This window comes from Chenopodium quinoa, unplaced genomic scaffold (assembly GCF_001683475.1).
Source record: "Chenopodium quinoa cultivar QQ74 unplaced genomic scaffold, ASM168347v1, whole genome shotgun sequence".
Classification (NCBI taxonomy): Eukaryota; Viridiplantae; Streptophyta; class Magnoliopsida; order Caryophyllales; family Amaranthaceae; genus Chenopodium; species Chenopodium quinoa.
In genome coordinates, this window is record NW_018745286.1 from 4,057,403 (window position 1) to 4,083,705 (window position 26,303).

General features: G+C 34.5%; 3 protein-coding genes across 3 annotated transcripts; 1 reads left to right on the forward strand and 2 right to left on the reverse strand.

Annotated features, from left to right (window-relative positions):
- Positions 1-7,351: 7,351 nt before the first annotated feature.
- LOC110712061 lies at positions 7,352-8,276 on the reverse strand. The gene is made up of 2 exons (XM_021890486.1): positions 7,701-8,276; positions 7,352-7,606 (listed from the first exon to the last, which is right to left on the reverse strand). The coding sequence occupies exons 1-2, from the start codon at positions 8,274-8,276 to the stop codon at positions 7,352-7,354; spliced, it is 831 nt and encodes a 276-aa protein (XP_021746178.1).
- Positions 8,277-16,606: 8,330 nt separating this feature from the next.
- LOC110712011 (probable E3 ubiquitin-protein ligase HIP1) lies at positions 16,607-19,790 on the forward strand. Its single transcript, XM_021890441.1, has 6 exons — positions 16,607-16,953; positions 17,486-17,813; positions 18,218-18,538; positions 18,835-18,945; positions 19,104-19,274; positions 19,419-19,790. The coding sequence occupies exons 2-6, from the start codon at positions 17,511-17,513 to the stop codon at positions 19,554-19,556; spliced, it is 1,044 nt and encodes a 347-aa protein (XP_021746133.1). The 5' UTR covers positions 16,607-16,953; positions 17,486-17,510; the 3' UTR covers positions 19,557-19,790.
- Positions 19,791-20,634: 844 nt separating this feature from the next.
- On the reverse strand, positions 20,635-25,869 carry LOC110711857. The gene is made up of 3 exons (XM_021890299.1): positions 25,125-25,869; positions 24,459-24,482; positions 20,635-21,341 (listed from the first exon to the last, which is right to left on the reverse strand). Exons 1-3 carry the CDS (start codon positions 25,357-25,359, stop codon positions 20,995-20,997), a joined length of 606 nt encoding a protein of 201 aa, XP_021745991.1. The 5' UTR covers positions 25,360-25,869; the 3' UTR covers positions 20,635-20,994.
- Positions 25,870-26,303: the final 434 nt, after the last annotated feature.

The following is a 26,303-nucleotide window of genomic DNA, read 5'->3' on the forward strand; positions in this document are numbered from 1 at the left end:
GGGTTTGTCTCTTTCGAAAGACAATATTTTATTTGCGTTTAATTTGGTCTTCAGTTGTGTACGGCTACAATTGATTATTGCTCGGATATGGGTTATGAAATCTATACAAGAATTTTCTTTCTCACAAAATTACAAAGCGGCTACGGATCCACTCATAAAGTTGTATGAGACAACGAATCAAGAATGTGCCGAATTGTTATATTTATGTAATTGGATTCTTAGCCCTTTTCCGATCAATTTTTGTTTGTTAAATTCGTTTTCATTATTGTTAATTGTCAATTGTAGATGTTGTATGGCTTTTAATTAATGAAATTTAGTGTCCGTTAAAACTTTTAAAAAAAAATTAAAAAAAAACCATTGAACACTATATTAAAAAAGAATCTATATTTTTTTTGAAAAAAAAATAAAGATTCTTTTGTAATATAGTGTTGAATGTTTTCAATGATTATTTTTTTTAATTAAAGAAATTAATTTCCCCAATTTCAATGATTAGTTTTTTAATAGAATAAAATTTTCATAACACAAGCAAGATAATCTAATATCATATCATTAATAAATAAAGCCGATCTCGTAGCTAGGCCACGAGACAGCGACACTTGGCATTCTACTTTTTCGCCAAGTGTCGTGCCACGTAGGAGATAAATAGTTATGACACATATGATGCTAGGTAAGCAATTTTTGGATAGATTTTTTAAGATTAAATTGTTGCATAGAGTTTTATTATCAATAAAATTCTAATATTTCATGTATACAAAATTAATCATAACTTTTAATAAATATCCCATAACTCAATTCTATTTCCATCATCAAATTTATTTTAAAAAGTTCTTTAAAATAAGATCCATTTACAATATATGTAATCACAAACTTTTATACGTAGCTGGCCTAACCGTGTCACCAACCTAACCATTACAAGATCAGAGTTACTTCGTTAGTGCTATAGGGGTTACTTGGTCAGTGTTATAATGGTTACTCAATCAGTGTTATAGACAGGGGTTACTTAGTCAGTGTTAGAGGTACACTCAGTTAGTATTACAAGGGTTACTCGATAAGTTTTATAGGGGTTACTTTGTCCGGCTAGATGTTGTGGTTAGCCGAATATAAAATGCAGTGTTATTTAATTTACTTACAAAAATATTAGAGAATCAATAAAATAAGTTTTAATCAATAAAAATAATTTTAGTTTGGTAAAAATACTTTCAGTTCAGTGAAAATAATTTAAGTTCAATACGAATAATTTCAAGACAATAATAACATAGACATCTATTTAAAAACAATACTACACAAAGTACACTCCATATGATATCGTATATCTAAATATCCTACATTATCAGAACGAATTATTTGACTGTATTTAACATTCAAGTAAAAAATTTATCTTAAAATTTTATCAACCATCTGGACATCGCCCGGGCACAAAGCTATATATATATATATATATATATATATATATGTATATGTATATAAAGGGGAGTTTTTTCCCTATTTTTTAGAGAGCCATGTAAGATTTAATTTTTCTTAGCACACCATGTAGGATTATAAATTTTAGTGGTAGCCAATTAAATAAGATATTATTAATTCTTTTAGAATTAAAAAATTCAAATGCCACGTAAGCAAAATTGGTGAATGTGATTTTTTAAGTTTAAATTAATTAAATATAAAATATTATCTTTTGATGTTACGAAATTTATCTAAATATATAACAAATTTTAGCTCATATATATAAAAAAAAACGTTTTAAAAAATTCAAACAAGTTGTGCATCACACAGGTAAAATTAATTTTTTTTAAGACCAGTAAAATCTAATATCATATCACTAATAAATAAAGCCGGTCTCGCAGCCAGGCCACAAGACAACGACACTTGGCATTCCAGTTTTTCGCTAAGTGTCGCGCCACGTAAGAGATAAATAGGTATTATTGTTACACATATGATGCTAAGTAAGTGATTTTTGGATAATTTTTTTAAGATAAAATTATTGTATAGAGTTTTATTATCGATAGAATTCTAATATTTGATATATATAAAATTAATCATAACTTTTAATAAATATCCTATAACTCAATTCTATTTCCATCATCAAATTTGTTTTAAAAAGTTCTTTAAAAAAAGATCCATTAATAATATATTTAATCACAAACTTTTATACGTCGCTAAGCCAAACCGGGTCACCAAGTATTACAAGAGTGACTTCGTTAGTGCTATAGGTGTTATTTGGTCAATGTTATAGTGGTTACTCAATCAGTGTTATAAATAAGGGTTACTTAGTCAGTATTAGAGGTTACTCAATTAGTATTATAGAGTTTACTTGGTCAGTTTTATAGGGGTTACTTAATTTGTCTGGCCAAATGATGTGGCTAGCCGCATACAAAACGCAGTGTTATTTAATTTATTAAAAAAAATATTAGAGAATAAGTAAAAATAAGTTTTAATCAGTAAAAGCAATTTTAGTTTGGTAAAAATACTTTCAGTACAGTGAAGATAATTTAAGTACAATAAAAATAATTTCAAGTCAATAATAACATAGATGTGTATTAACAAACAAAACTACAAAAAGTAAACTTTATATGATATCGTATGTATTAATATCCCACATTATCAGAACGAATTATTTGACTGTATCTAACATTCAATGATTCAAGTAAAAAATGTTATCTCAAAATTTTATCAACCATTTGGGCATCGCCCGGGCACAAAAGATTTATTGTACAGAGTTTTATTATCGATATATTTCTAATATTTCTTATATACAAATCAATCATAACTTTTAATATATATATCATATTACTCAGTTCTATTTCTATCATCAAATTCGACTTACAAAGTTCTTTAAAATAAGATTTATTCATCATGTATTTAATCACAAACTTTTTATATGTAGCTGGAAACATCGTGTCTATAAGGGTTATTTCGTTAGTGATATAGGGGTTACTTGGTTAGTGTTATAGGGGTTACTTAGCTCAATCAGTGTTATAGACAAGGGTTACTCTGTCAGTGTTAGGAGTCACTCAATTAGTATTACAAGGGTTAAGTTTTATAGGGGTTACTTTGTCCGGCCACATGGTGTGGCAGGCCGCATACAAAATGCGTTGACATTTAATTTACTTTACAAAAAGAGAGAATCACTAAAAATAAGTTTTAATCATTAAAAATAATTTTAGTTAGGTAAAAATACTTTTAGTTCAGCGAAGATAATTAAGTTTAATAAAAGAAATTTCAAGCCATTAATAACATAGATATCCATATACAAATTAAATAAAACTACAAAAAGTACACTACTATATAAATATAAGTAATATAATATCAACCATCTGGGCATCGCCCGAGCACAATACTAGTTTTGTGCCCGGATGATGTCTAGATGGTTGATAAAATTTTAAGATAACATTTTTACTTGAATTTTAAATACAGTCAAATAATTCGTTCAGACAATGTAGGATATTTAAACATACGATATCATATGGAGTGTAATTTGTGTAGTTTTGTTTGTAAATAGATATCTATGTTATTATTGTCTTGAAATTATTTTTATTGAACTTAAATTATTTTCACTAAACTGATATTATTTTTACCAAATTAAAATTGTTTTTTCTAATTAAAACTTGTTTTACTGATTTTCTAATTTTTTTTAAATAAATTAAATAACAATGCATTTTGTATGCGGCTAACCACAACATCTGGCCGGACAAAGGAACCCCTATAAAACTGATTGAGTAACCCCTGTAATACTACTTGAGTAACCTCTAACACTGACTAAGTAACCCCTGTCTATAACACTGATTGAGTAACCATTATAACACTGACCAAGTAACCCCTTTAGCACTAACGAAGTAATTCTGATCTTGTAATGTGCTTGGGTGATGCCCAGATGGTTGATAAAATTTTAAGATAACGTTGACACTTGAATGTTAAATACGGTCAAATAATTCGTTCTGATAATGTAGGATACTTAGACATACTATATCATATGGCTTATATTTATATAATAATACTTTTTGTAGTTTTGTTTGTAGATAGATATCTATGTTATTATTTACTTGAAATTATTTTTATTGAACTTAAATTATTTTTACTGAAAATTAATTTTACTGATTAAAACTTATTTTTACTGAATCTCTAATATTTTTTAAAATAAATTAAATAACAATGCATTTTGTATGCGGCTAGCCACACCATCTAGTCGGACAAAGTAACCCCTATAAAACTGACCGAGTAACCCTTGTAATACTAACTGAGTAACCTCTAACACTGACTAAGTAACCATTATCTATAACACTGATTGAGTAACTATTATAAATATGTATTATTGTGACACATATGATTCTAAGTAAGCGATTTTTGGATAAATTTTTTAAGATAAAATTGTTGTATAGAGTTTTATTATCGATAAAATTCTAATATTTCATATGTACAAAATTAATCATAACTTTTAATAAATATCCTATAACTCAATTCTATTTCCATCATCAAATTCATTTTAAAAAGTTCTTTAAAATAAGATCCATCTATAATATATTAATCACAAACTTTTATACGTAGCTGGTCAAACCTTGTCACCAACTATTACAAGATCAGAGTTACTTCGTTAGTGCTATAGGGGTTACTTGATCAATGTTATAGTGGTTAATCAATCAGTGTTTTATAGATAGAAGTTACTTAGTCAATGTTAGAGGTTATTCAGTTAGTATTATACTGGTTACTAAATCAGTTTTAAAGGGGTTTGTGCGGGCCAGATGGTGTGGTTAGCCGCATTGTTATTTAATTTATTTTAAAAAAAGGAAAAATTGCATTTATTAATCCCAACTTTGCACAATTTCATTTTATTAATCCTAACTTTAGAATTTTCTGCAATAATCATAACTTTGATATGGGCTTTCATTCCTCATACCAAACACCGTTTCTTAACCTGTTGTACCAGGTTACTGTCCTACGTGGCAAGAGTTGTTACTTTAATTTTTCTTTTTTTTTTCTTTTTTTCTTTTTTTTTAAACTCCTATATTTTTCTTCTTTTTCACCCTCTATTATTTTCCTGTTTCTACCCCCCCTCTTCTTTGTTTCCTTTGTTTTCAACATCCTCTCCTTTTCTTCTTCTCTCATAGTTCACCATTAGCAATGGCTGGAGGTAGAAGTGTACCAGTTTCTTCCTCTGGGTCTTCTTCAAACTTGCGAGGAGGTTTGTAGAGCACGACAAAATGCACTTGTGGTTTGGACCCCGTTGTGCGAACTGTGAAGAGGGGGCATAACATTGGATCCAGATTTTATGGATGCCCAAAATGGCCAGTAATGGTTAACCTGTAGTTATTTAAGGTTTAATTACTCGTAATTAGTCGAAATTCACTTTATTTGTTAGGCAAAATTAAATCCCAATTGTAATTAGGGTTTTGAGTAAAAAGTTTATTTTTTCTTACAGGATACCAATTGCAATTTTATGAAGTGGGTTGACTGTACTAATGGGGATGATCTGCAATTAGAAATATTTGAAAGGGACACTACAATTGCTGAATTAGAGATGCAGAACAAATTTCTTGAAGACAACTTGAAGATAATGTAAGGACAACGGGAAAAAATGGAGGTGGTGCAACAACTGAAAGAAGAGCTATGTGACATGAGGACTGAGCTCATGAAATGTTCAAGGAATGAGACTAATTTGTTTATGGCCCTTTTATTTTCCTGGGTTTTTTTTTGCCATAATGGTGTTGTACTTAAAGTAAGATTTATGGTGTGTACCTTTTGAAATGAAATGAAATGAAGTATGGTTTTTTCCTTAACAAAATGTTTGTAATTTTTTTTGGCGCATAAACAAATAATCATGCAAAGTCATTGGCAAAATAGGTACATTATGTACCAACCCAACTATAAGTTCACAAATCCAAAATACCAGGGCTACAACAAATAGTGTCATACACAAAAGGAAATTCTTGCCTAATTCTAAAGTGAAACAATATCCACTTCAACCTAATAGTAATTAGGCTGGAACTACTATACAAAAGTAGTTTGCTAACTAAACTGTCTTTGACATGAAATGCTTTTTACTTAGATGGCTGATGGAGGGTTGATTGCTGACTTGGGATTATGAAATTCATTCTTTGGTCATGGCTTGGCCTGGGTGTCTGTCCTCCTCTCCTGTTGGATTGGCCACGCACCTATCACATGAATAAGTAGGCTAAGTTAGAATAGCTGAATGAAACAACAGAGATAACAAAACCAATTTGCAATTATTTAAACACATACATTGGGTTGTACTCCCATCCTCAGCAATGTACATACCCACTCCTCTTAGAATTCTCTGTCTTGCCCTACCACCGCTGTACCTACCACCTCTTCCTCTCCCAACAGAGCTCTGAGCTTGTCCTCTTCCACCAGAAGAAGATGTAGATGTAGCAGAACTTTGAGCACCTCCTCTTGATCCTTACCCTCCTCTTATAGCTCTGCCACCTCTCCCAAGTTGTGCAGGCTGGGCAGTGCATGAATGGTGTGGAGCTGATGCAGAAATTGTGAGCTGAGTTTGAGGGTTTTCAGGCACATTGCTATAAGGTGGCTGGCCATCTTTTCTAGGCTTGCCCCTAGGCCTTTTTGTAGGTGGTTCAGGAGGGGGTGGTATTGTATCCCTGTTAGGACATCTTCTTTTGTTGTGTCCCTTGTGTTTGCACAAGGAACAGGTCATCTCAACACCAGTCTTAGTCAAACAGCCAGGTTTTTTAGGGTTCTCAAAAGGGTCCCTAATTCTATTTTTCCTTATCCTCCCTGGACCAATTTTAATTGGTGGTGGGTCCAAGGAACATTGCACTTTTGGCCAAAACCTCTCACCTTCAAGGGGTGGAATTGAACCTGTCCCAGTCAATTTATTCAAGCACATCAGGTAAACTAGTAGTAAGTTGTTAAATTAGTGTCACATAGGAGAAGAGTTAGTGTATACCTGCATAAGCCTGTAGATATGCTTCCCTTGTGTAACACCTGTCCACATAGTCTTCTACTTCTTTGTTCATAAAGAAGATGCAAGCAACTGCATGGCAGCAGGGAATGCCAACCATTTCCCACTTCCTACAACTGCAAGTTTTTTCTTGCAAATTAACAACTAGTTGGTCTAGGTCATTGGTGACATTGAATAATTGGTCTGTGGAAGGCTGCACATCACAGTATGAAGCCTTGTGTTTCTCCTTCTCCAACTTTGCCTGAATTCTTGGGCACAGAACACCTGACCATTTCTCCATCTCTTGCCTTTTTTTGAGTAGCCTCTGCATCAAGCATGTTCTGATATCTTCTAACATGTACAACATGTGCTTTGTTCTTGCATTTATTATATAGCCATTGAAAGTTTCTGCAATATTGCTGGTTATTGCATCAGTTTTCATTAAGTACTCATGAAAGCTCTGCAAAATAAGCTAGGATTATAGCCTTTGAATGCCTCAGCTGCTTCAAAATTGATTACAGTGAGGTCGTTCAATGCATCATCAAAATCTGCCTTGTTGTAACACTTAGCAATCTTCCAGAATTGCAACTTCAGCTCATCTCCTCTATATGTCTTGTGCCAGTTGGAAAATATATGTCTGGCACAATGCCTGTGTTCTGCTTGGGGCAGAACAGAGGACAAAGCATTGACAATAGCCTAACATCAAAGCAAGTGCAATAATTAGGAAGTTGCAAAAATTATTTGAAAACAAATTTGTGCTTAGAGTGAATAAAAGTCAAAGTGCTCATACCTGGTGCTCATCAGACAAGACTGCAACACCTTCACCATCTCCCAACTCCAACACTTTTTGTAGATGCACAAAAAACCATTCCCAACTCAGATTATTCTCACCCTCAGCAACAGCCCATGCCACTGGGAACATTTGGTCATTGGCATCCCTTCCAACAGCATAAAGCAATTGACCACCTAGAAAGGTCTTCAAAAAGCTTGCATCAACAGCCAACACCTTCCTACAACCATCTATCCATCCCTTGGACAACCCCTCAAAGCACATGAAAAATCTTTGAAACACAGGTGGACCCTTCTTCTGTTGCACACTCACTAGCTCATATGTACTTCCAGGGCTGCTTGTCTGCAATGATGCAAGATAAGCTCCCACTTTTTCGTAGTGGTCATGCATTGAACCATGTAGGAGAGTGTGGGCAGCATATTTCACTCTGTAAGCAAACATCCTATTCACAATGACCTTGAAAGCTCTTTTAATGCAGTCCACTATTTCCTTTGCAGGCCAATGTGGTCTGTTTTTGAAGACTTCAAGGAATTTTTTTGCAACCCAGGTAGCTTTCAACTGCCTGTTCTTCTTCATGTTCCTCTGGCAGGTATGCTCTCCACTCACCCTCTTCACAATCAAGGCTGCCTTTCTTGAATGCCAAGATGCATAAACATTACACCCTTTACTGCATCTCACTCCTACCCTCTATTGTCTCTTCTTGTTCCCAACAGCAAAAGTTAAGTTTTAACCTTGTAACACATCATATTTGGCAACTGCCTCCTTGAAATCTTCCCTTTTGGCAAATCTTAAACCCACTTTCCACTTGAATTGACTGAAATCTGTATTTGGGCTTACAAGCAGTGTAGATCTTCTCTTCCTCATACCATCACCTCCCTCATCTTCACTCCCAGATGGTGTATGCAACTCCTCATCAGATTCCTCATATTCACTGAAATTTTCTACTTCAGTCACTGGATCTTGGACACTTAGATTTCCCTCAACTACTTCATGTATAACTTTAGATGCAGCCTGAATTACTGTGTACTACAAGCTTTAACCCTCTCCCTAGCTGTGTTGTACTCCTCATCACTCACATCAGAATCAGTCTGTAATGTCTCATTGAATATTGCATCTTCATATTCTTTCTCAACCTCTGGATCTAACTGCTCCAACCCCACATCTAATTCTTCTTCAGCTCCAGGAACAGGTTTCTCTACATCAAAGTTGTCCTCATCACTATCCTCATCAGTGTACACATCATCATACACCCTCCTCTCAGTAGCTACTGCAACTCCCTTCCCTTTATCAGTCTTAGGGTCATAGTTGTCCTCATCACTATCCTCATCAGTGTACACATCACCAAACACCCTCCTCTCACTATCTACTGCAACTCCCTTCCCTTTATCAGTCTTAGGGTCATATTGAGGGTCTGTGTCCTCACTAGTTTCAGTGTTACCACCACCTACTAACTCATGTAAGGGAACTGGAGACTCAGGTCTGTCATCAATCCAATTGTAATCTTCATATACAGGAGGTTGTGTTTGGTATGAATGTTGTGAAAGAAGAAGGTTCCCTAAACCTAGATCTGGATTAGAAGCACTGGAAGGAGGGAGCTGGGCTGACTTAGAGACAAATTTAACTTTATGTGAGCTGGAAACTGTTTTTTTAAATGTGGGATTACCTTTACCTATTAAATGTGAGGGGATGGGAGCTTTTCCTTTTGGACTTAGAGTCAAACTACCTTTAGGTGGTCCCCCTCTTTTTTTTTTTTTTTTTTTTTTTTTTTCTGGTACTTAGAGGAATCACACTCATCAGATTCTTCTTCTTGGGGCAATATTTGAAAATGTGTTTGGACATCAGTTGGGTCTGTGGGGTCCAACTCTGGTAACTCAGCACCATGGTGTACATACATCTCCACAACTCTGTATTTAGCACCTAATTTTGTCACCTCCCTCACATCTTCATCACCATTAATCCTCCTCAAACCATTACTCATGGTTAGTCCAGGAATCAAATATAACACAGCTTCAACATGTTTCCCACCACAACACTCAGTCCCCATCTGCACAATGTCCCACACACATAACTCATCTGGATCAACCTCCATTGTTTTACCCTTCCCTCCCACATACACCAATTCACCATCAGACTTTATAGTAAAAGTCCCAGAATGCCAAAACTTCAATATGATCTTGTTAAAATTAGTATTCATGTTCAACCTACAATTTCACTATCAAAATTCAATTTCGAAACAGTACTACACTACTAGCTACAGACAATGCAACATAAATCAACCATTGTACCAACATAGAAACACAAACAGAAACATCAAAGAAACCCAAACAGAAACATCACAGATACACAAATAGAAACATCAAAGAAATCCTAACTCCAAGTTTTGATCTTTATGGCATTTTCGATTCATAAAAATGAATTCACATCACAGAAACCCTAATTCCAAGTTTTGATTTTTAGGGCATTTTCGGTTCATAAACAACAATTCACACAACTATAAACCATTTTTGGTTGGCGAAATTGCTTGACTAAATAAAAGAATTACCAAAAAGTTACGAATTTAGGGTTACCTCTACTTCCTTGTTGCGTCCCCTGCTTCGCATTCATCAACTGACCTGCTCCTTTTCTCAAATTAAAACCCTAGACAACACTTTGCCTTCCCGCTACAATTTTTCGGTTTCTCAGAGAAGTACAATGGGTGTTAATTTGGGGGAAAAGTGAAAGTTGCAGAGGTGTTAATGGCGAGACTTTAATTTTGCCACAAGGAGTAGTTTGAAGGTGATGCTGACTGGACATTATTTTAGGAGGGAATTGCTGATCAAAGTCAATATTGATGTTTGTTGACTCAACATTTACTTCCGTAGCCGGTTTCCAGTTTTTGGGTTTGAGGAATGAAAGCCCATATCAAAGTTGGGATTATTGCAGAATATTCCAAAGTTGGGATTAATAAAATGAAATTGTGCAAAGTTGGGATTAATAAATGCAATTTTTCCTAAAAAAAATTAGAGAATCAGTAAAAATAGGTTTTAATCAGTAAAAATAATTTTAGTTTGGTAAAAATACTTTTAGTTCAATGAAAATAGTTTAAGTTCAATAAAAATAAGGATTAATACTGTTTTTTAATCCCAACTTTAACCAATTTATTTTCATTAATCCCAACTTTGGATTATTCCTCAATAATCCCAACTTTAAGGTGGTCTATCTTTCTTCATACCCAAACCGGTCAACAAAAGTCAACAACCTATTATTGTAGGTTACTAGACACGTGTCGATATGTGAGTGGTTCAAAAATAAATTAAAAGAAAAAAAACAAAAAAAAAAGTTAAAAAATCTCCAAACCCCAGCCCGGCCCCCTCCCCCTGAACGACCACCCATTCCCTGCCCTTGCGCCACCCTACCCTAAATGGCACCCCACATCGCTACCACCGTCGGACTGAAACCACCCCTAAACGACCACCTCCAATCCACATTTCCCTTCTCCCTTTCCCGACCCCCAAATCAACCCCCTTCCCCTGCTTACCCCTTTTCATACCGGAGTAGCCCCACCCCAGCGGACCGAAGCTACCCCCACCCTTTCTTCGCCGAACAACACCCCCACCTCTTTCCCTTTCAGTTAGCCTGAGTTTCAATGGGTTTAGGGGTTGAATGGGGTTTCGATCTAGCACGGGTTTGGATGTGGCTGGTCTGGTTTTAGGGGGTATGGTTCCGATCTAACGCGGGCTTCAGTGTGGCTGGGTGTGGTTTTATGGCAGTATTTGTGTTTCGAAGTGGTAGTGGGGTTTTTGGTGTAGGGGTGGTGTTGTAGGGGTGGCTAGGTGAGATTTCATGGTGGAGTGTGGTTTTAGAGGTGGCTCGGTGGGGTGTGGTTATAGAGGTGGGTCGATGGGGTTTCAGGGTGGGGGTAGGAATTCCGGTGTGAGGGTGGGAGCGGGTTCACAAGTCAGGCTAGTTTGAGGTGAAGGTGGTGGTTTTCGGTTGGGTTGGGGAGTGGGGAGGAAGATATGGGGGAGGTTCATGGTGGGGATAGTAAAGGGAGGGGTGATTTGTTAAATTTTTTTAGTTTTATTTTTTATTTTTTTGGTTTTCATTTTTTGGACCAATAAATGTTCAACACGTGGCATATTAGAAAAATTAAAACAAAATTAACCATTTCAGCGGGTTGCCGATTTTTGGGATTGAATAAAGAAAAGGCACCCTAAAGTTGGGATTATTGCAGAATAATCAAAAGTTGGGATTAATGAAAGTAAATTGGGCAGAGTTGGGATTAAAAAACAGTATTAATCCTAAAAATAATTGTAAGTCAATAATAACATATATCTATTTACAAACAAAACTATACAAAGTACACTTTATATGATATCGCATGTCTAAATATCCTACATTATCATAACTAATTATTTGACTGTATTTAACATTCAAGCAAAAATGTTACTCCCTTCCTCCCATAATACTTGACACAGTTTTCATTTTCGTCCGTCCCACAATACTTGACATGTTACTAAAAATAGAATGGGATCACTAATAAAAAAATATTTTCCACATTTTCTCTCACCTCACCTACCCCAGTCCCACTCCACTTTGTTGTTTTTTTTACAATATAAAAATACAAAAGAAAATCTTTTATACAATAAACAAATATTTTAAATGAATCTACTTGTAGTTTTCTTAAACAACTTGTCCACCCCAACGTCTCAAGTATTATGGGACGGAAGGGGTATCTTAAAATTTTATCAATCATCTGGGCATCGCCCGGGCACAAAACTAGTATATATATAAAGGGAAGTTTTTTCCCAAGTTTTTAGGAAGCCATGTAGGATTTTAAGTTTTTTTAAAAATTATTAGAGCGCCATGTAGAATTAGTTTTTTTAGAGCGTTACGCGTAGGATTATTATTTTGAAGCGCCACGTACTATTAAAATTAAAAGTTTAAATTCATTATAAAAATAAAATATTATCTTTTTAAATTGGAAATTTTATTTAAGATAAAAGAAAAAATTTATTTTATTTTGTATATATAAAAAAATGCTATTAAACTTAAACATTGAAATCTACATTCAATTGATATTAAAAAAAAATTGAATTAGATAAAAAAAATAATGAAATATGAGAAGTGATTATAATAAAATATTTTATAAAAAAAATTAATAAAAAAATATGAAATTACGTTAAAAAAAATAAAATGTTGGATTAGATACAAAAAATAAGAAAAAAATCATTGAAACTAAAAGTATATCTTTTCTCTTTTTCCAGCAATAAAAATGTTCATCATTTATCATTTATTCGGCTAAAAGATTATGTTATACGTTAACAAAATTTATCATATCTAATAATAAACTTTATCATCACTTTAAATTCAATATTTTTTCAATCCTATATAAACTCATCTAATGTCCCACACAAATAAACGTACAACTTTTGTAGGCAAAGAAGCATATTTAGAATTTAAACACCCTGAAATTCTTGAATACGATGGACGGTGATCATAATGTTAATTTTGCAACGATGTTAATTTTGCAAATGGGTAGGTTTAATTATGCAACTTATCAGCTGGCACGGTCAACGATTGATTTACAAAGGATGATGGAAGCTTAGAAGATCACATTTTCATCTTGTACACAATTTGAAAAAAAGTTGGTTAAACAAAAACATATAACTTTACATATTTTATTTTCTTTCTATTTTTCTTCAAGAGTTGGTTTATATTGTTGTTTAAATAAAAAAATTTACAAAATATACAATATTTGTATATGTGTGAACCTTAATTGTATAAAATTAAAAACAAATAGTAATATTATGTATTAAAATTTTGTTATTACGATTGAATAGTAAATGTTAAATCTAGTATTGATAATAATCAAACTTGTATTGCGTTTATTTATCGGCTTCAATAAAAAAAAAATATTAAATAAAAAAAGGAAATATTTTTGCAATTATATATATATATATATATATATATATATAGGAATAGGATCAGGTAAAAACAAGTGTTAAAATAAAAACTGAAAACTTTTAATCTCAGCCGTTCATCAAATTGTATGGCTGAGATTTCTTTCCTCTTTTCAGACATGAATTTCTCTCTTCTCCTTAATTTTCACGTTATTTTCTCTCTCCTTTCTATTCTCTCCTCTTTCGTACTTTCTCTCTCTTCAACCAGCTTCTCTGTTACTCTCTCTACTGTGTTGCATCAAATTATGGCGAAAAATCTCTAGATTTCACAATCAGGTATGATTATATTCGACAATTTGTTTGTTTTTTCACGAATTTTCAGCGATTTTTGTGATTTGATATTTGTGTTCTTTCTGTTCAATTTTCATGAATTTTGCATGAGTTCGATTTTTTCTGATTTGATTTTAAGAGTTTCGCATGGAGTTTGATTTATTTTTGTAGTTCGATTTTTGCAAATACAGGCTTCGATTTTGGCTTATTTTTGCGGATCTATAGTTCTATTTTAGATTTCGAATTTCAGAGATTTAGTGTTCAAATTAGTGTTTGATTTTAGCTGATTTTTGCGGAGTTTGATTTTTTTTGAGTTCCATTTTTGCAAATGTAGGCTTCGATTTTTGCTTATTTTTTCGGATCTATAGTTCGATTTTAAATTTCGAATTTCAGAGATTTAGTGTTCAAATTAGTGTTTGATTTTAGCTGATTTTACATAAAGTATGAAGAATGCTTCCTGGTTTAAGATACTGACTTTGATTCTATATGTCCGACTTTTGGTGTTGAGCAGACTGCTTAAGCGACTAACCCTGGAGCTACAGACATCTGAGGTGGATTTGTCACTGGCTAACATCTCAGTTCATCTTGATGTTGGGAAGGGAGGAAATAGTGGCTCAAATGCTATTGCCCCCACTATAGAGGTTGGTTCTGAGTTTCTTTTTCTTCTATTTGTTTCTTTTTTCTGAAACTTGGAGCTAACTGCTTGATAGATTGCTTCTGATCATGCTAAATCGACATCTACATGACTTTCTTGACTGTTGAAAAGTGTACTTCTAGTCTGACATATGTGCATGGTTAATTTGACTCTGTACTGGATTTTGCTTCAAAATTTCTGAATTAGGCCTGTTTTGAACTTGAATCAAGGTAGCCAGAATTCGAGGATTTGGATACCTTAGCTCAACATCATGAATAATTATGGGCAGAATTCAAATAGAACATTGTATTACTTAAATATGAGCAGAATTCAAATATAATATACAGATCAAATCTAGACAGTTTCCAATTGCCTTGTACTATAAGAGAATACAAGCTGAGCTCAATCTAATATGTGTTTTCTATCTGAATTTTGGAGTCATAGATGAATGAAGAACTACATTTTGAGGTTCCACCACATGTTTAGCAACTAATAAAGTGCTACCTTTTTTTTTTCCCCGACTATATTGTCAGGAATTTCAAGTGTAGCATACCAGTACAATTCTGCTATTCATGGGTTTACATAGCTTAATACCTTGGCCTAACTTTTACCAAGGTATACTTTTACCAATGAAATAAGAGAATTGATACTTTGATTAATGACTAATTCTATTATAATAGAAATATGTAAAGTAATTCATTTAAACAAATTATGTGGCTTTGTATGATACATTCTTGATCAATAAACAATTCTTAGAGCTAATTAGAGCTGTTACATGATTGGCTCAACTTGATTGTGTGGGTGTCAGTATACATTGATTGTCCACTGTAAAATGGATTAAATCAAATTGCTTAGAAGCATATATATATATATATATAAAAACGTCCAACAATACAGACAGAATATCTACTAGTGATCTATTATCACAAAAACTGCATATGCTTTGCTGATGCCACATGTGAGTTTGAATTGTTGCTGATGATTCGTTTATTACATTCACTTGCAGCTGGGAATATGCGCCACTTAATTGCTGAAGCTTTCATGGTTTGGATTGTACTTGATATCAACATACCTTTGGCCTCCTTTCAACCAAAAAAAAGAAGTTACTAGTGGTAATGACAAGTTGGATGAGGCTCCGGAGATTTTTCCTGAAAGTGACTGTATGAATCCTGAAGTGTCTTCTTTTAGACCCACAACTTTGGAAGGGTATGTGATCTGCTTGAAAACTCTGGTAAAGGTACTTGACTTTAGTGAATATGTTTATGAATCTAAAATATGTGTTGGTTTTAAGCCTCTACGTTTTTGGCATGTTGAAAGCCTATTAGCTCAATTGGTCGAGCACCGTGTAATCACGGGATGTAGGTTCGAATCCTACATAGACTTTTTTAATACTTATTTTTATATTTATTGACCTCTGGGTAAATGGTGTCAAATTGATATATATAATTACCCGAAATTTATATATAGTTACCTTATTTTCGATATAATGACCTTAGATTTATGGAAATGTTGTAAATTTTGGTTCAATCACCTTATTTTTATATATAGTGACCTTTATTTTTGTATATAGTGACCTTTATGTAAATGGTGTCAAAAACTCAGATATAGTTACTTTATTTTTGTATATAGTGACCTTAATGTAAATGTTGTAAAAATTGTTATAGTTACCCTATTTTTGTATATAGTGACTTCTATGTAAATATGGTCAAAATTGATATAGTTACCCTTTTTTTGTATATAGTGACTTCTATTAATAGGATCAAAATTGATATAGTTACCCTATTTTTGTATATAGTGACAAATGTTGTAAAAATTGATATAGTTACCCTATTTTTGTATATAGTTACGTTATTTTTATATATAGTGACTCTATGTTATTTTATTTTTTTTAAACCGTTAGATCTTGTTAGTAATAATGGATGGTTGAGATTTTCTGTTTTTAGTTTTCACCATAAGCCCTGTTTTTAGCGGAACCTCCCCGTATATATATATATATATATATATATATATATATATATATATATATATATATATATATATATATATATATATATATTTTGTGAGGCTGAATACAACTGCACAAGTTGCTTCAACTGATACAAATATCATCAACGGTAAAAAAAATTAAAAAAAAATAAATAAAATAATTAAAAAAACCGCGTAATTAAATCCGCCAAACGTATTACGCGGTTTATTGCTTATAAACCTATTATTGTGCCGTTATAGCGCACTCACTCACTCGCTCTCTCTCTCTGTTTCCCGTTGCAGCTCACTCAATATTCTCCATTGAAGGGCACTCAACGTTCTCCATTGAAGCGCGCTTCACGTTCTCCAGTAAAGCAAACTCCACGTTCTCCATTGAACAGCCTTCTGTTATTTTCAACCCTCCATTGAAGCAACTTCTGAGGTAAATATTTGAAATCATCGAATATCAATTTCATAATCTAGGGTTTATCGTTGATCTAATTTAGTTTAATTGTCAGTATACTAAATATGGGGTTTGGATTTTTGAACTGTTGCTTCTAATTGCTGAGGTTATGAAAGATCAAATGAGCGATTTTGTTGGTTGAGTAGAAAATTATGACGGTAATTTGATAATTGAATCAAATGTGCCTATTGTCCCTTAAATTTTGTGAGTTTTCTAGTCTAATTTGATTTTTCTAGTCTAATAATTGAATTTCAGTTTCACAATCTAGGGTTTATCGTTTGTCTAATTTAGTTTAGTAAACCTTTAGTTTAATTGTCAGTATACTAAATATAGGATTCGGATTTTGAACTATTGCTTCTAATTACTAAGGTTATGATAGCGATTTTGTTGGTAGAGTAGAAAATTATGAGAATAATTTGATAATTGAATCAAATTTGCTTACTCCCTTAAAGTATGTGATTTTTCTAATCTAATTTGATGACTATTAAATTTGGTTCCTGATGTATTGCAGAACCCTTTAATATTTGGATTGAACTATGAAAGACCACTTCTCTCAGGCCTCAGGGCGGCGGCGGCCTAATTATGATTCTGGATCTGCTTCCCTAGAAAGTGCGGAATCAGCAAACCGGCTGACTGGCATTAGAACATATCACTCTCAGGGAAGAAGCTCTGTGCCCAATGTAGCTTCCAGGCGCCGTGGGTCTGCTTCCCTAAGAAGTGCGGAATCAGCAAACCGACCGACAGGCAGTAGAACATATCGCTCTCAAGGAAGAAGCTCTGTGCCCAATGTAGCTTCCAGGCGCAGTGATCTTCCTCGTTTAAGGACTCTGCCAGTAGATGTATGTTTATCCATTAAACTCCCACTTATATTTCTTTGGTCTATAGGTTAGAATTACATAATCTGGGTGACTGGGTCATAAGCTGAAACAGAGGCTTGAATATATTTCTCTTGCCTATAGATAGAATTACATAATCTGGATTGTAAGCTGAAACAACTGCTTAAATACTACATATGTTTATCTCTTGCGTGACACTTGTTATTATCTGCTTTTGCGTAGAATGCTATTCATTAATCTTTACTCATTTATTGCTCTGGGAACAAGTAAAGGAGAATTGACGTTATTAGGGCCATTAGAGTTACAGGCATACAACTGACAATACTAAAATGTTGCGCAAAATATACTTTAGATGAGGAACACCTGTTTTTATATAGAATGTTAATATTCTGCTTCGTTGCTTGTAGGAAGTTGCGCTTTTGGAATTCCCCAACGTCTATGAAGTAGACTACAATGTCCAGAGCATCATTGATTATCATAGGGATATGCGTTGGGATATTGATGACATGTCCTATGCGGTGAGTTATCCTCCTTTTCTGGCAGCTCGAAGTAGTGTTCCAACAAGTGATGGTATGCTTCATAATTTTTTGCCGATATCCCAAGAAATTGCAGAGCCATCAAACAGGCCAACGGGCATAAGAACATATCGCTCTCAAGGAAGAAGCCTTGTGCCTGCTGTAGCTTCCAGGCGTCGTGATCTTCCTCGTTTAAGGACTCTTCCAGTAGATGTATGTCTATCCATTAAACTCCTCATATTTCTCTGACTATAGGTTAGAATTACATAATTTGGGTCATAAGCTGAAACAGCTTCTGAAATACCGCATATCTTCATATGTTGCATGACACTTGTTCATGTTATCTGCTTTTGCGTAGAATGCTATTCACAAAGTAGATTTTCCGTTATTTGGGTCATTAGAGTTACAGACTTACAGCTGATAATACTAAAATGCTGCACAACATATAATTTAGATGAGGAACAACTGTTAATATTTTGAATGTTTATATTCTGCTTCGCTGCTTGTAGGGAGTTGCGCTTTTGGAATTTCCAAACCTTTATGAAGTAGACTACAATGTTGAGAGCATCAATGATAATCAAAGGAATATGCGTTTGGATATTGACAACATGTCCTATGCGGTGAGTTATGAATCTGATCTTGATTGTATATAACTATATATTGTTTGTAAAATAATACTTGTTCTTGCAGATTAATTACAGAGTGTAATCAGACATGTAGATTTTCCTTGTACCCTAGCATTGGTGATATGACATGATATTTGCTTTCTTTGTTGCAGGAGCTTCTTGCTTTGAGTGAACGTATTGGGACAGTTTGTACTGGGTTGACAGAGAAAGACATCAGATGCCATCTGAAAACCAGAAGATATAAGAAATCTACTGCAGCTACTATCAATTCAGAGGAGTTGTCATGTAGAGATCAAACCAACGATTTATGCATCATATGTCAGGTAAAAATTACTATGATGTTCTGTGCTATCCTTCTGTTCCGGGTGTTAAAGTAAGCTTGGTTGAAGTTTAAATAAAACCTTAACCTGTTAAATGAAATAATGGCTCCGTAAGCAGTATGATGATGGTTGTTATTGGCATTGCAGGATGAATACGAAGACAATGAGCAGCTGGGAACCCTAGAGTGTGGACATGAATATCATGTAGATTGTTTGAAGAAGTGGCTGCTCTTGAAGAACGTGTGCCCGATTTGTAAATCAACTGCCTTGGTTCTGGATCGTTAGGATGAAATATGATGCTCAAAGTTGGTGAACTCAAAAGGCTTCCCCACTGCCTATGTATCTGCTTTAGCTTAGAATTTTCATCTTACTCGTAGATATTATAGTTTTGGAGTGGTCCTTCCTTCGACCTTTGTAAACTCTGCAATGGTCCATCCTACCTTTGTAAACTCTGATCCTGTAGCTGGGTTCTGTAAATCTAGTATTTTTGTGAATAATCGAGCATCAATTTTGTTCTTATCCTGTTTTTGCTAATCAAATACGTGCAATGGCAGCGAATATAAGCCATCATATTTGCCCATATTAAGATAATATGCTAATATACACATAACATGTACATGTTTGCTGCAGTTGTATGGATTCTATTTGAAAAGAATAAATGCATCATTAGACTAAGCACTGAAGACATAAAGATAGTCCTCTACTCCTCTGTGAGAACTGTGACACAGGGACATGTAATGAAATGAAAACACAACTAAATATGACCAAGGCTTAACTGTTGTATATACCTTCATATCTATACAACAAAATTAACTGAATTCTACCAGCAATCGGAGGTTATGAAAAACTCACCAATCGATAATGTCACGCTTACTACATACAAGAAATGAGGTTAAGACCCTCGAGATACATTCATTACGTTGTGTCTACGCAGAAACTTATTAAGATACCTAACAACATCCACCAAAAGACAATTTCGCATGTTTTTTACATTCTTATCATATGTATGACTATGTGATACATTTATTTAATAACGAATTGAACATTATTGTTGGCTCTTTTAATTGAATAGCTACTAACTACTTGATAATAATAAATAATTATCATATAATTGGTGGTTTACATTAATCTATTGTTTTAGTTTATACTATTCACATATTTAACATCTTAATTCTTAACTCATAAAATTTTGATATTTGAATAATGTTTAAACTAGTTGTGAAATGGAGGAAGTAATAGCTTAGTGGATCATTATCATGTACCTAATAATTTCAAAATGTTACCCAGCACCTGATAGCCAGATTGTTAGCTTAGAACCCTCACGTTTTAGATTAAGGAAATCCTTCAAAGCTCAAGCAGTAAGTTTCGATCAAAACACTAAGGCCATTGGAGATATTAATAAATTTTCCTGTTTACCAAATATAATTAGACAAAACACTAAGTTGCCGTAGAGAATCTACCTTACATTTTCAGTAGGCTAAAGTGAATTGGTTGTGTTTACAAAATTAAATTTTGAAGCAATTATGCACATCTTGTTATGCTGAATGTGTACAGACCACTATCCAAGCTCCAGCGATAAATTCTCGATGGTTATGATGACAGTAAGCAACAAGCAGCTCGTGGATTCTGGGGGCCACACACCATGAATGGGCATTCTTGGCTGTAATTCAGTATCTGTGATAGAAGGTTTAGGCGCGAGTCTTCTGAATAACTACAGAGTATACTATACAGACTGAACATTTCCTTGCAACTGAGCACCAGACTTGGTAACTCCATCCTTCCATCCTTTTTGGCGAGCCCGTTGTTCCCAAATTGCAGTTAATTTCTTCTGCGACACCAAAGCTGCTTCAGCCTTCTCCCTGGCTTCCTCACAGGTTTCCATTCCTGAATTGCACTTGTCTGCCTCCTTTTGATACTGGGAAGTGACCTTCTTAGCTTCCAGCAAAGCCATGTCAGCACGCTTCTGATTTTCTGCAGCCTCAGCTTCTCTTAATTTCAATTCCTCAGCTAGCAGTTCAGCAAAATTCTTCTCAGTATCTTCACTGACCCCTGGATCATGCTTTGAACAATCTGATTATAATGAAAATGAATCAGTAACAGCATCAGCATAAAGTTATTGCAGGTAAGTTTGAGATTGCAAGAGTAAACAGCTTGCCCAAATAATCTATAACAGCGTTCATATAGTTTATTTACTTGCTTGCTTGCTTGAACGCCTTAATCCCATATAGTTTATTTACTCTAGATGGAAATTGTCCATGCTATATCACAAGATACGCATATCACTTCAAAGCACTCAGTACTTGACCAAAGGCACTCCTGCCATCATTAAGGTGCAGCAGACACACTATGTCAAAGCACATAAGTTGTGTCTATAAATTCAAAGCAGCCCAGAGCCCAAGTGGTTTGGGAGAATAGCGTAGATTAACTCTTGAAAGTTCAAAGCACATTGACACTTCAAAAGCAAAAGCTTGTGCACATCTAGGATGACCCAAGCATGAGGGATGTATCATAGGACTTATAGCAACAAAGTAGGAGATAAACTAATAATCAAGCCAGGCTTGCTTGTTTTATAAAATCAAAGTAAAACTAAAACAAAAAAAAATGTTGAGCATTCATTATCTAAACTTTAATTCCAATGCAGTCATTGTATAAGAGATTTGACCAATTATGTAACCGCATTTATTAAATGGCTGCAACAGGATAAGTAGGTTTCACAGGAAACTTTAGGAGGGAAAACAAACATTAACAGAAGTCACTATATAATACGTACAGATGGAATCATGGAATAATTGAGGATGTACAGCAAGGGAAGATATCAACACCACCATATTCATTACTCAATCAATCCATCAATCAAAGCCTGAATCCCATAAGTGGGGTCGGCTACATGAACCAAATTTGATTATTCCGTGTAGTCATCCACAAAAATCTTCCTCCTCCATCCCTTACGATCCAATGCTTCATCCTCATGCAAATCCATATACTTCATATCCTTCCTAACTCTTTCCAACCAAGTCATTATCGGTCTCCCTCTCCCTCGTTTAACCCCTTCCAACCACCATATTCATTACTAGTTAGCCAAAACCGTGCAGATGAAGATGAAATTTGGAAGGGAAAGATACTTAATTTAGATATAAAGCACTTGGAAAATAAAAATAACAATCCCAAAATATGAATCCCAAACAAGAGTTTCTAGTGGGACAGTCCTGTAGTTACAGATTTAAGAAAGCTACAAGCACATGTACAGTAGTCATTAGGCATTTAATAAAAGATAAACATGATGCAAGGAAACCACAAAAGGAAAGCTTGTGCCCTAACTCAGAGATTGGGTAAACAATTAAATTTCAGATAAAAACATTTTAACAAAAAGACAATCACATTTCTATTCACAATCACAAGTAGAGAAAACTACTCAGTCAACCTTGAGAGGGTACAAAAAGTCCAATCTCAATATAGATTTATCATCTCTTCACCACAAAATCATACTTTTGGGAGATTCTTAAAGTGTAAAATGAGAACAAACCAAATTTATGAAAACATAAATTACTTTTACTTGAGTTTGTATTACATAAAACAAGGAAAAAGCTTTGGCTACAGGAACTTTCCTTCAGTTTTCACAGGGAAAAAAAAAAGTTTGTTTGTAAATCAAAAGGGTTTTACTCTACTTCACATGCAACACAGGAGATAAACCTAAGAGCAGTTTCAAGACTCGTGACTTTAAGATATTCCATATTTACAAAAACTTGGGACATCGTGCCTGGAATATACAAACAAGAGGGTTATCACCTTCATAAAATGGAAGGTAGGATGAGAACAAATTGGTGATGACTATTCCAAGCAAGATGATTATAAAAACATACAATTTACAAGACTACATCAGCACATAATGAGGAACTAGAAAAATTACTTTATTTCTAAACCCTTCTCATTATTAAAAACCAGGAAGTCCATCTTAAAACCTCACTTTATCCTTCCCATGTTCTCTACAGTCTACACAAAGCCCATGAGGAGGAGAATGTCAGAGGGTGTAAAATTACATTTAAGTGTAGAACGAAAATTGCACATTAGAAACAGCCCAACATCATAGAAAATCATCATACACTAACAAAGAGTTTTTCACTTAATGATCCTTCCTCCCCGATAGATAAAGCTCTACACCCTCTTATAATTTAAAAATTGAGGGTAAACAGCCTGTGGTTTACTGACGATGATTCTTCCTGCTAACAACTTTCTGAATCCTCTATTTCCCTCCAAATCCTCCTTTCATTATACCAACTTCTATACTCCCCCCCCCTCTCCCCCGCTTCTCTTAGAAAATCTGGGACAAAGTAAATCTTGTGGATGCTAAAAAATGATAGCAGGAGATTATGAGTTGGACGAAGAACGATACAGCAATCAGCTATAACAATTTATTATGACACAGACACGTTACTTCCATACATCTAAACTCGATAATTTATTAAAGTGCAAGTTGTCAAGCCAAGACTTATCTAAGTAAGTGATTTATATCAAATTAGGATAAAAAATAATGACTTATGTAGGTGTGTCAATAGCATGATGTGTCACACTGTCGTTATGCTTGCAAGTGATCTAGGAGCTTTATGAGTTTTTTTTTTTTTTTAGGGGGGTATCCTTTTTTGTTGCTTACAATATTACATACATATGTGAGCCTTGATGACACTTCATATATAATAATGAGCTATGAAGGCAAAACTCTCCAATGACCTATTGAGCCCACCTCTCTATTGGAATGGTACGTTGCACACACACACACACACACACACACTGTGAAGAGAGAAAGGCACACCTATACATAGTTCATGGATCAAGACAAAAATTGATCAAGCTAGTAGACAACTTTATAAGTGACCACCAAAGTAAACAGCAGCCCAATACTTTGTGCCTTGTGTGGAGGAGGTAGTATAATGATTTGCGCAACATATGATCAGATAGTACCAAGCTGAAGCAACATCAAGCTACCAATAGCACCAAATAATCATCTTTCAAGTACTGGTTTTGATACACATAAAAGGCCAATATCCATGATATACAGCCTCTATATGACACGACACATTATGACGTATATTCAATAGATCGTAATATCATATCAGAGAGGGCGAAGACAGAAAATAACACGTTCTCATCCCATGTGAATTTACAAAGCCATAACAAAGAAGAATGACAAACCTGTAAAGGAAATATTGCTGAGCCCTGCAATAACAAACAAACATAATGAACAAATTAGCCAAAGTCTCAATATGACAAAAAGTAATCAGAGCTCAAAGAACAGGTAAAACAACCACCATTATCAAATTCAAAAGTATTAGTAAGATTTACAAAGTTTCTTCACTATTCAAAAGCCGATATCATAGTCATAATAGCTGAATAAATACTCCAACATTCAAGATATCATCATTCAAATGTTTGAACAATGAACCCTTAAAACCTAATTTTGTTTATTACCAACCCAAATCAAAGAATTTCAATCTAAACCAAATAGAATGTCAAACCCTGATACATTGAAGATCACAAACTCTTCCTCCCCAAAAAAAAATATAAACTAAGTTTTCAATTCATGATTTGCGCAAAAGTCGGAATTACCCAACAATTAAAACAAATAAAATGAACCCCAAATCAAATCCCAGGAAAGATCAAACGGCATAATAATGATCAAATGAACCCCAAAACAAACAAATAAAATAAAATAAAATAATCACATAGTTAATATTATCAGCTAATCGAACCATAAATCAGAAATACCCACCAACTAATACAAATCAAATATTCAAATTGAAGAAATAAGCTGAAAATTTCCCCCAAAAAAAAAGGTAGATTGAGATCTGAAGAACATACCATCAGGAATAGAAATGAGAGGCGGAGAATCGCAATTACAAGTGCAAGGAGGACAAGAAGGCGTAGTTGAAGAAGAAGATGAAGAAGAAGAGGAGAGAGAAGCAGGGGCAGAACCCTCTAAGAATTGCCAATAGAGAGGAGGTCCGACAATGTAGGCAGCAATAGAGAGAGCGATAAACCCTAGAGTTAGCTTCAATACTTTTGGATTGCAAAATCTTTGCTGGTTAACCGCCATTGTTGTCCTGTTTCTCAAGCTTTGTTGCTGCAGCAAATTTCCTTCGATTCGCAACCACAGCGATCGGCACTTTTGGACTGTCGGTTGGCCGCACTGAGAGTGGTATATCACTGAAGAAAAATTTCTATCAAAAAGATAAAATAATAATGTTTTATAATTTGGTAACTGATTTTAGAAGGTGGCACATGCCATCGTCTAATTGGCCTTATATGTTTAATAATTTAAAAAGAAAAAAAACAAAAAAATTAAGAAAAAAAACAAAAAATAAAAAATAAAAATCCCCCAACTCCAACCCGCCTTCCTAAACACCGACCATCGTTCTTGCCTGAACGCCAACCACCGTCCTTACCCAGCCTCGCCCCGCCGGACTGAAATCAACCCGCCACCCAAGAACGACCATCATCATCTTCCCCTTCCCTATTTCTCGACCACCAAATCAACCCTTTCCCTGGTCATCTCCGGCTTTCTCCTTCCTCTAGCCACTGCCCCTACCCCCTCTGTGTAACACCCTAGAAATTCTTTTCCTTTAAAATACCTGTTTTGCTCTTTTTTAAATACGAAATAGGAAATTCTTAGACATTGTTTGGGGGTTTTTTATGTGTCCTACGGGAGAGTTACAATTTCCTAGTATGCTCCTTCCTTTGCCTGTACCTGCACAAATAATGGAATACTCCGGCTGGGGCTGGGATGTTCCGCTTCCGAAGGTTAAGTTAGTCTCTTTCTTAATGAGAAAATAAGACAATAAATGTTTCTCGATTTGAGAGCGTTTGCAAGGGGATTTGTGTTTGGTTGGTTGTTGGAAAATGATTCCGTCCCTATTAATGAGGTATGCCCTTACAATTTATAGTAGGGGAGAGTTGTACCTCAATTAGGGTACAATAACACGTGTCGCAAAGGGATTGGGCCTTTGCTGACCGTTACGATCTTGACACGTGGCAAGCCAT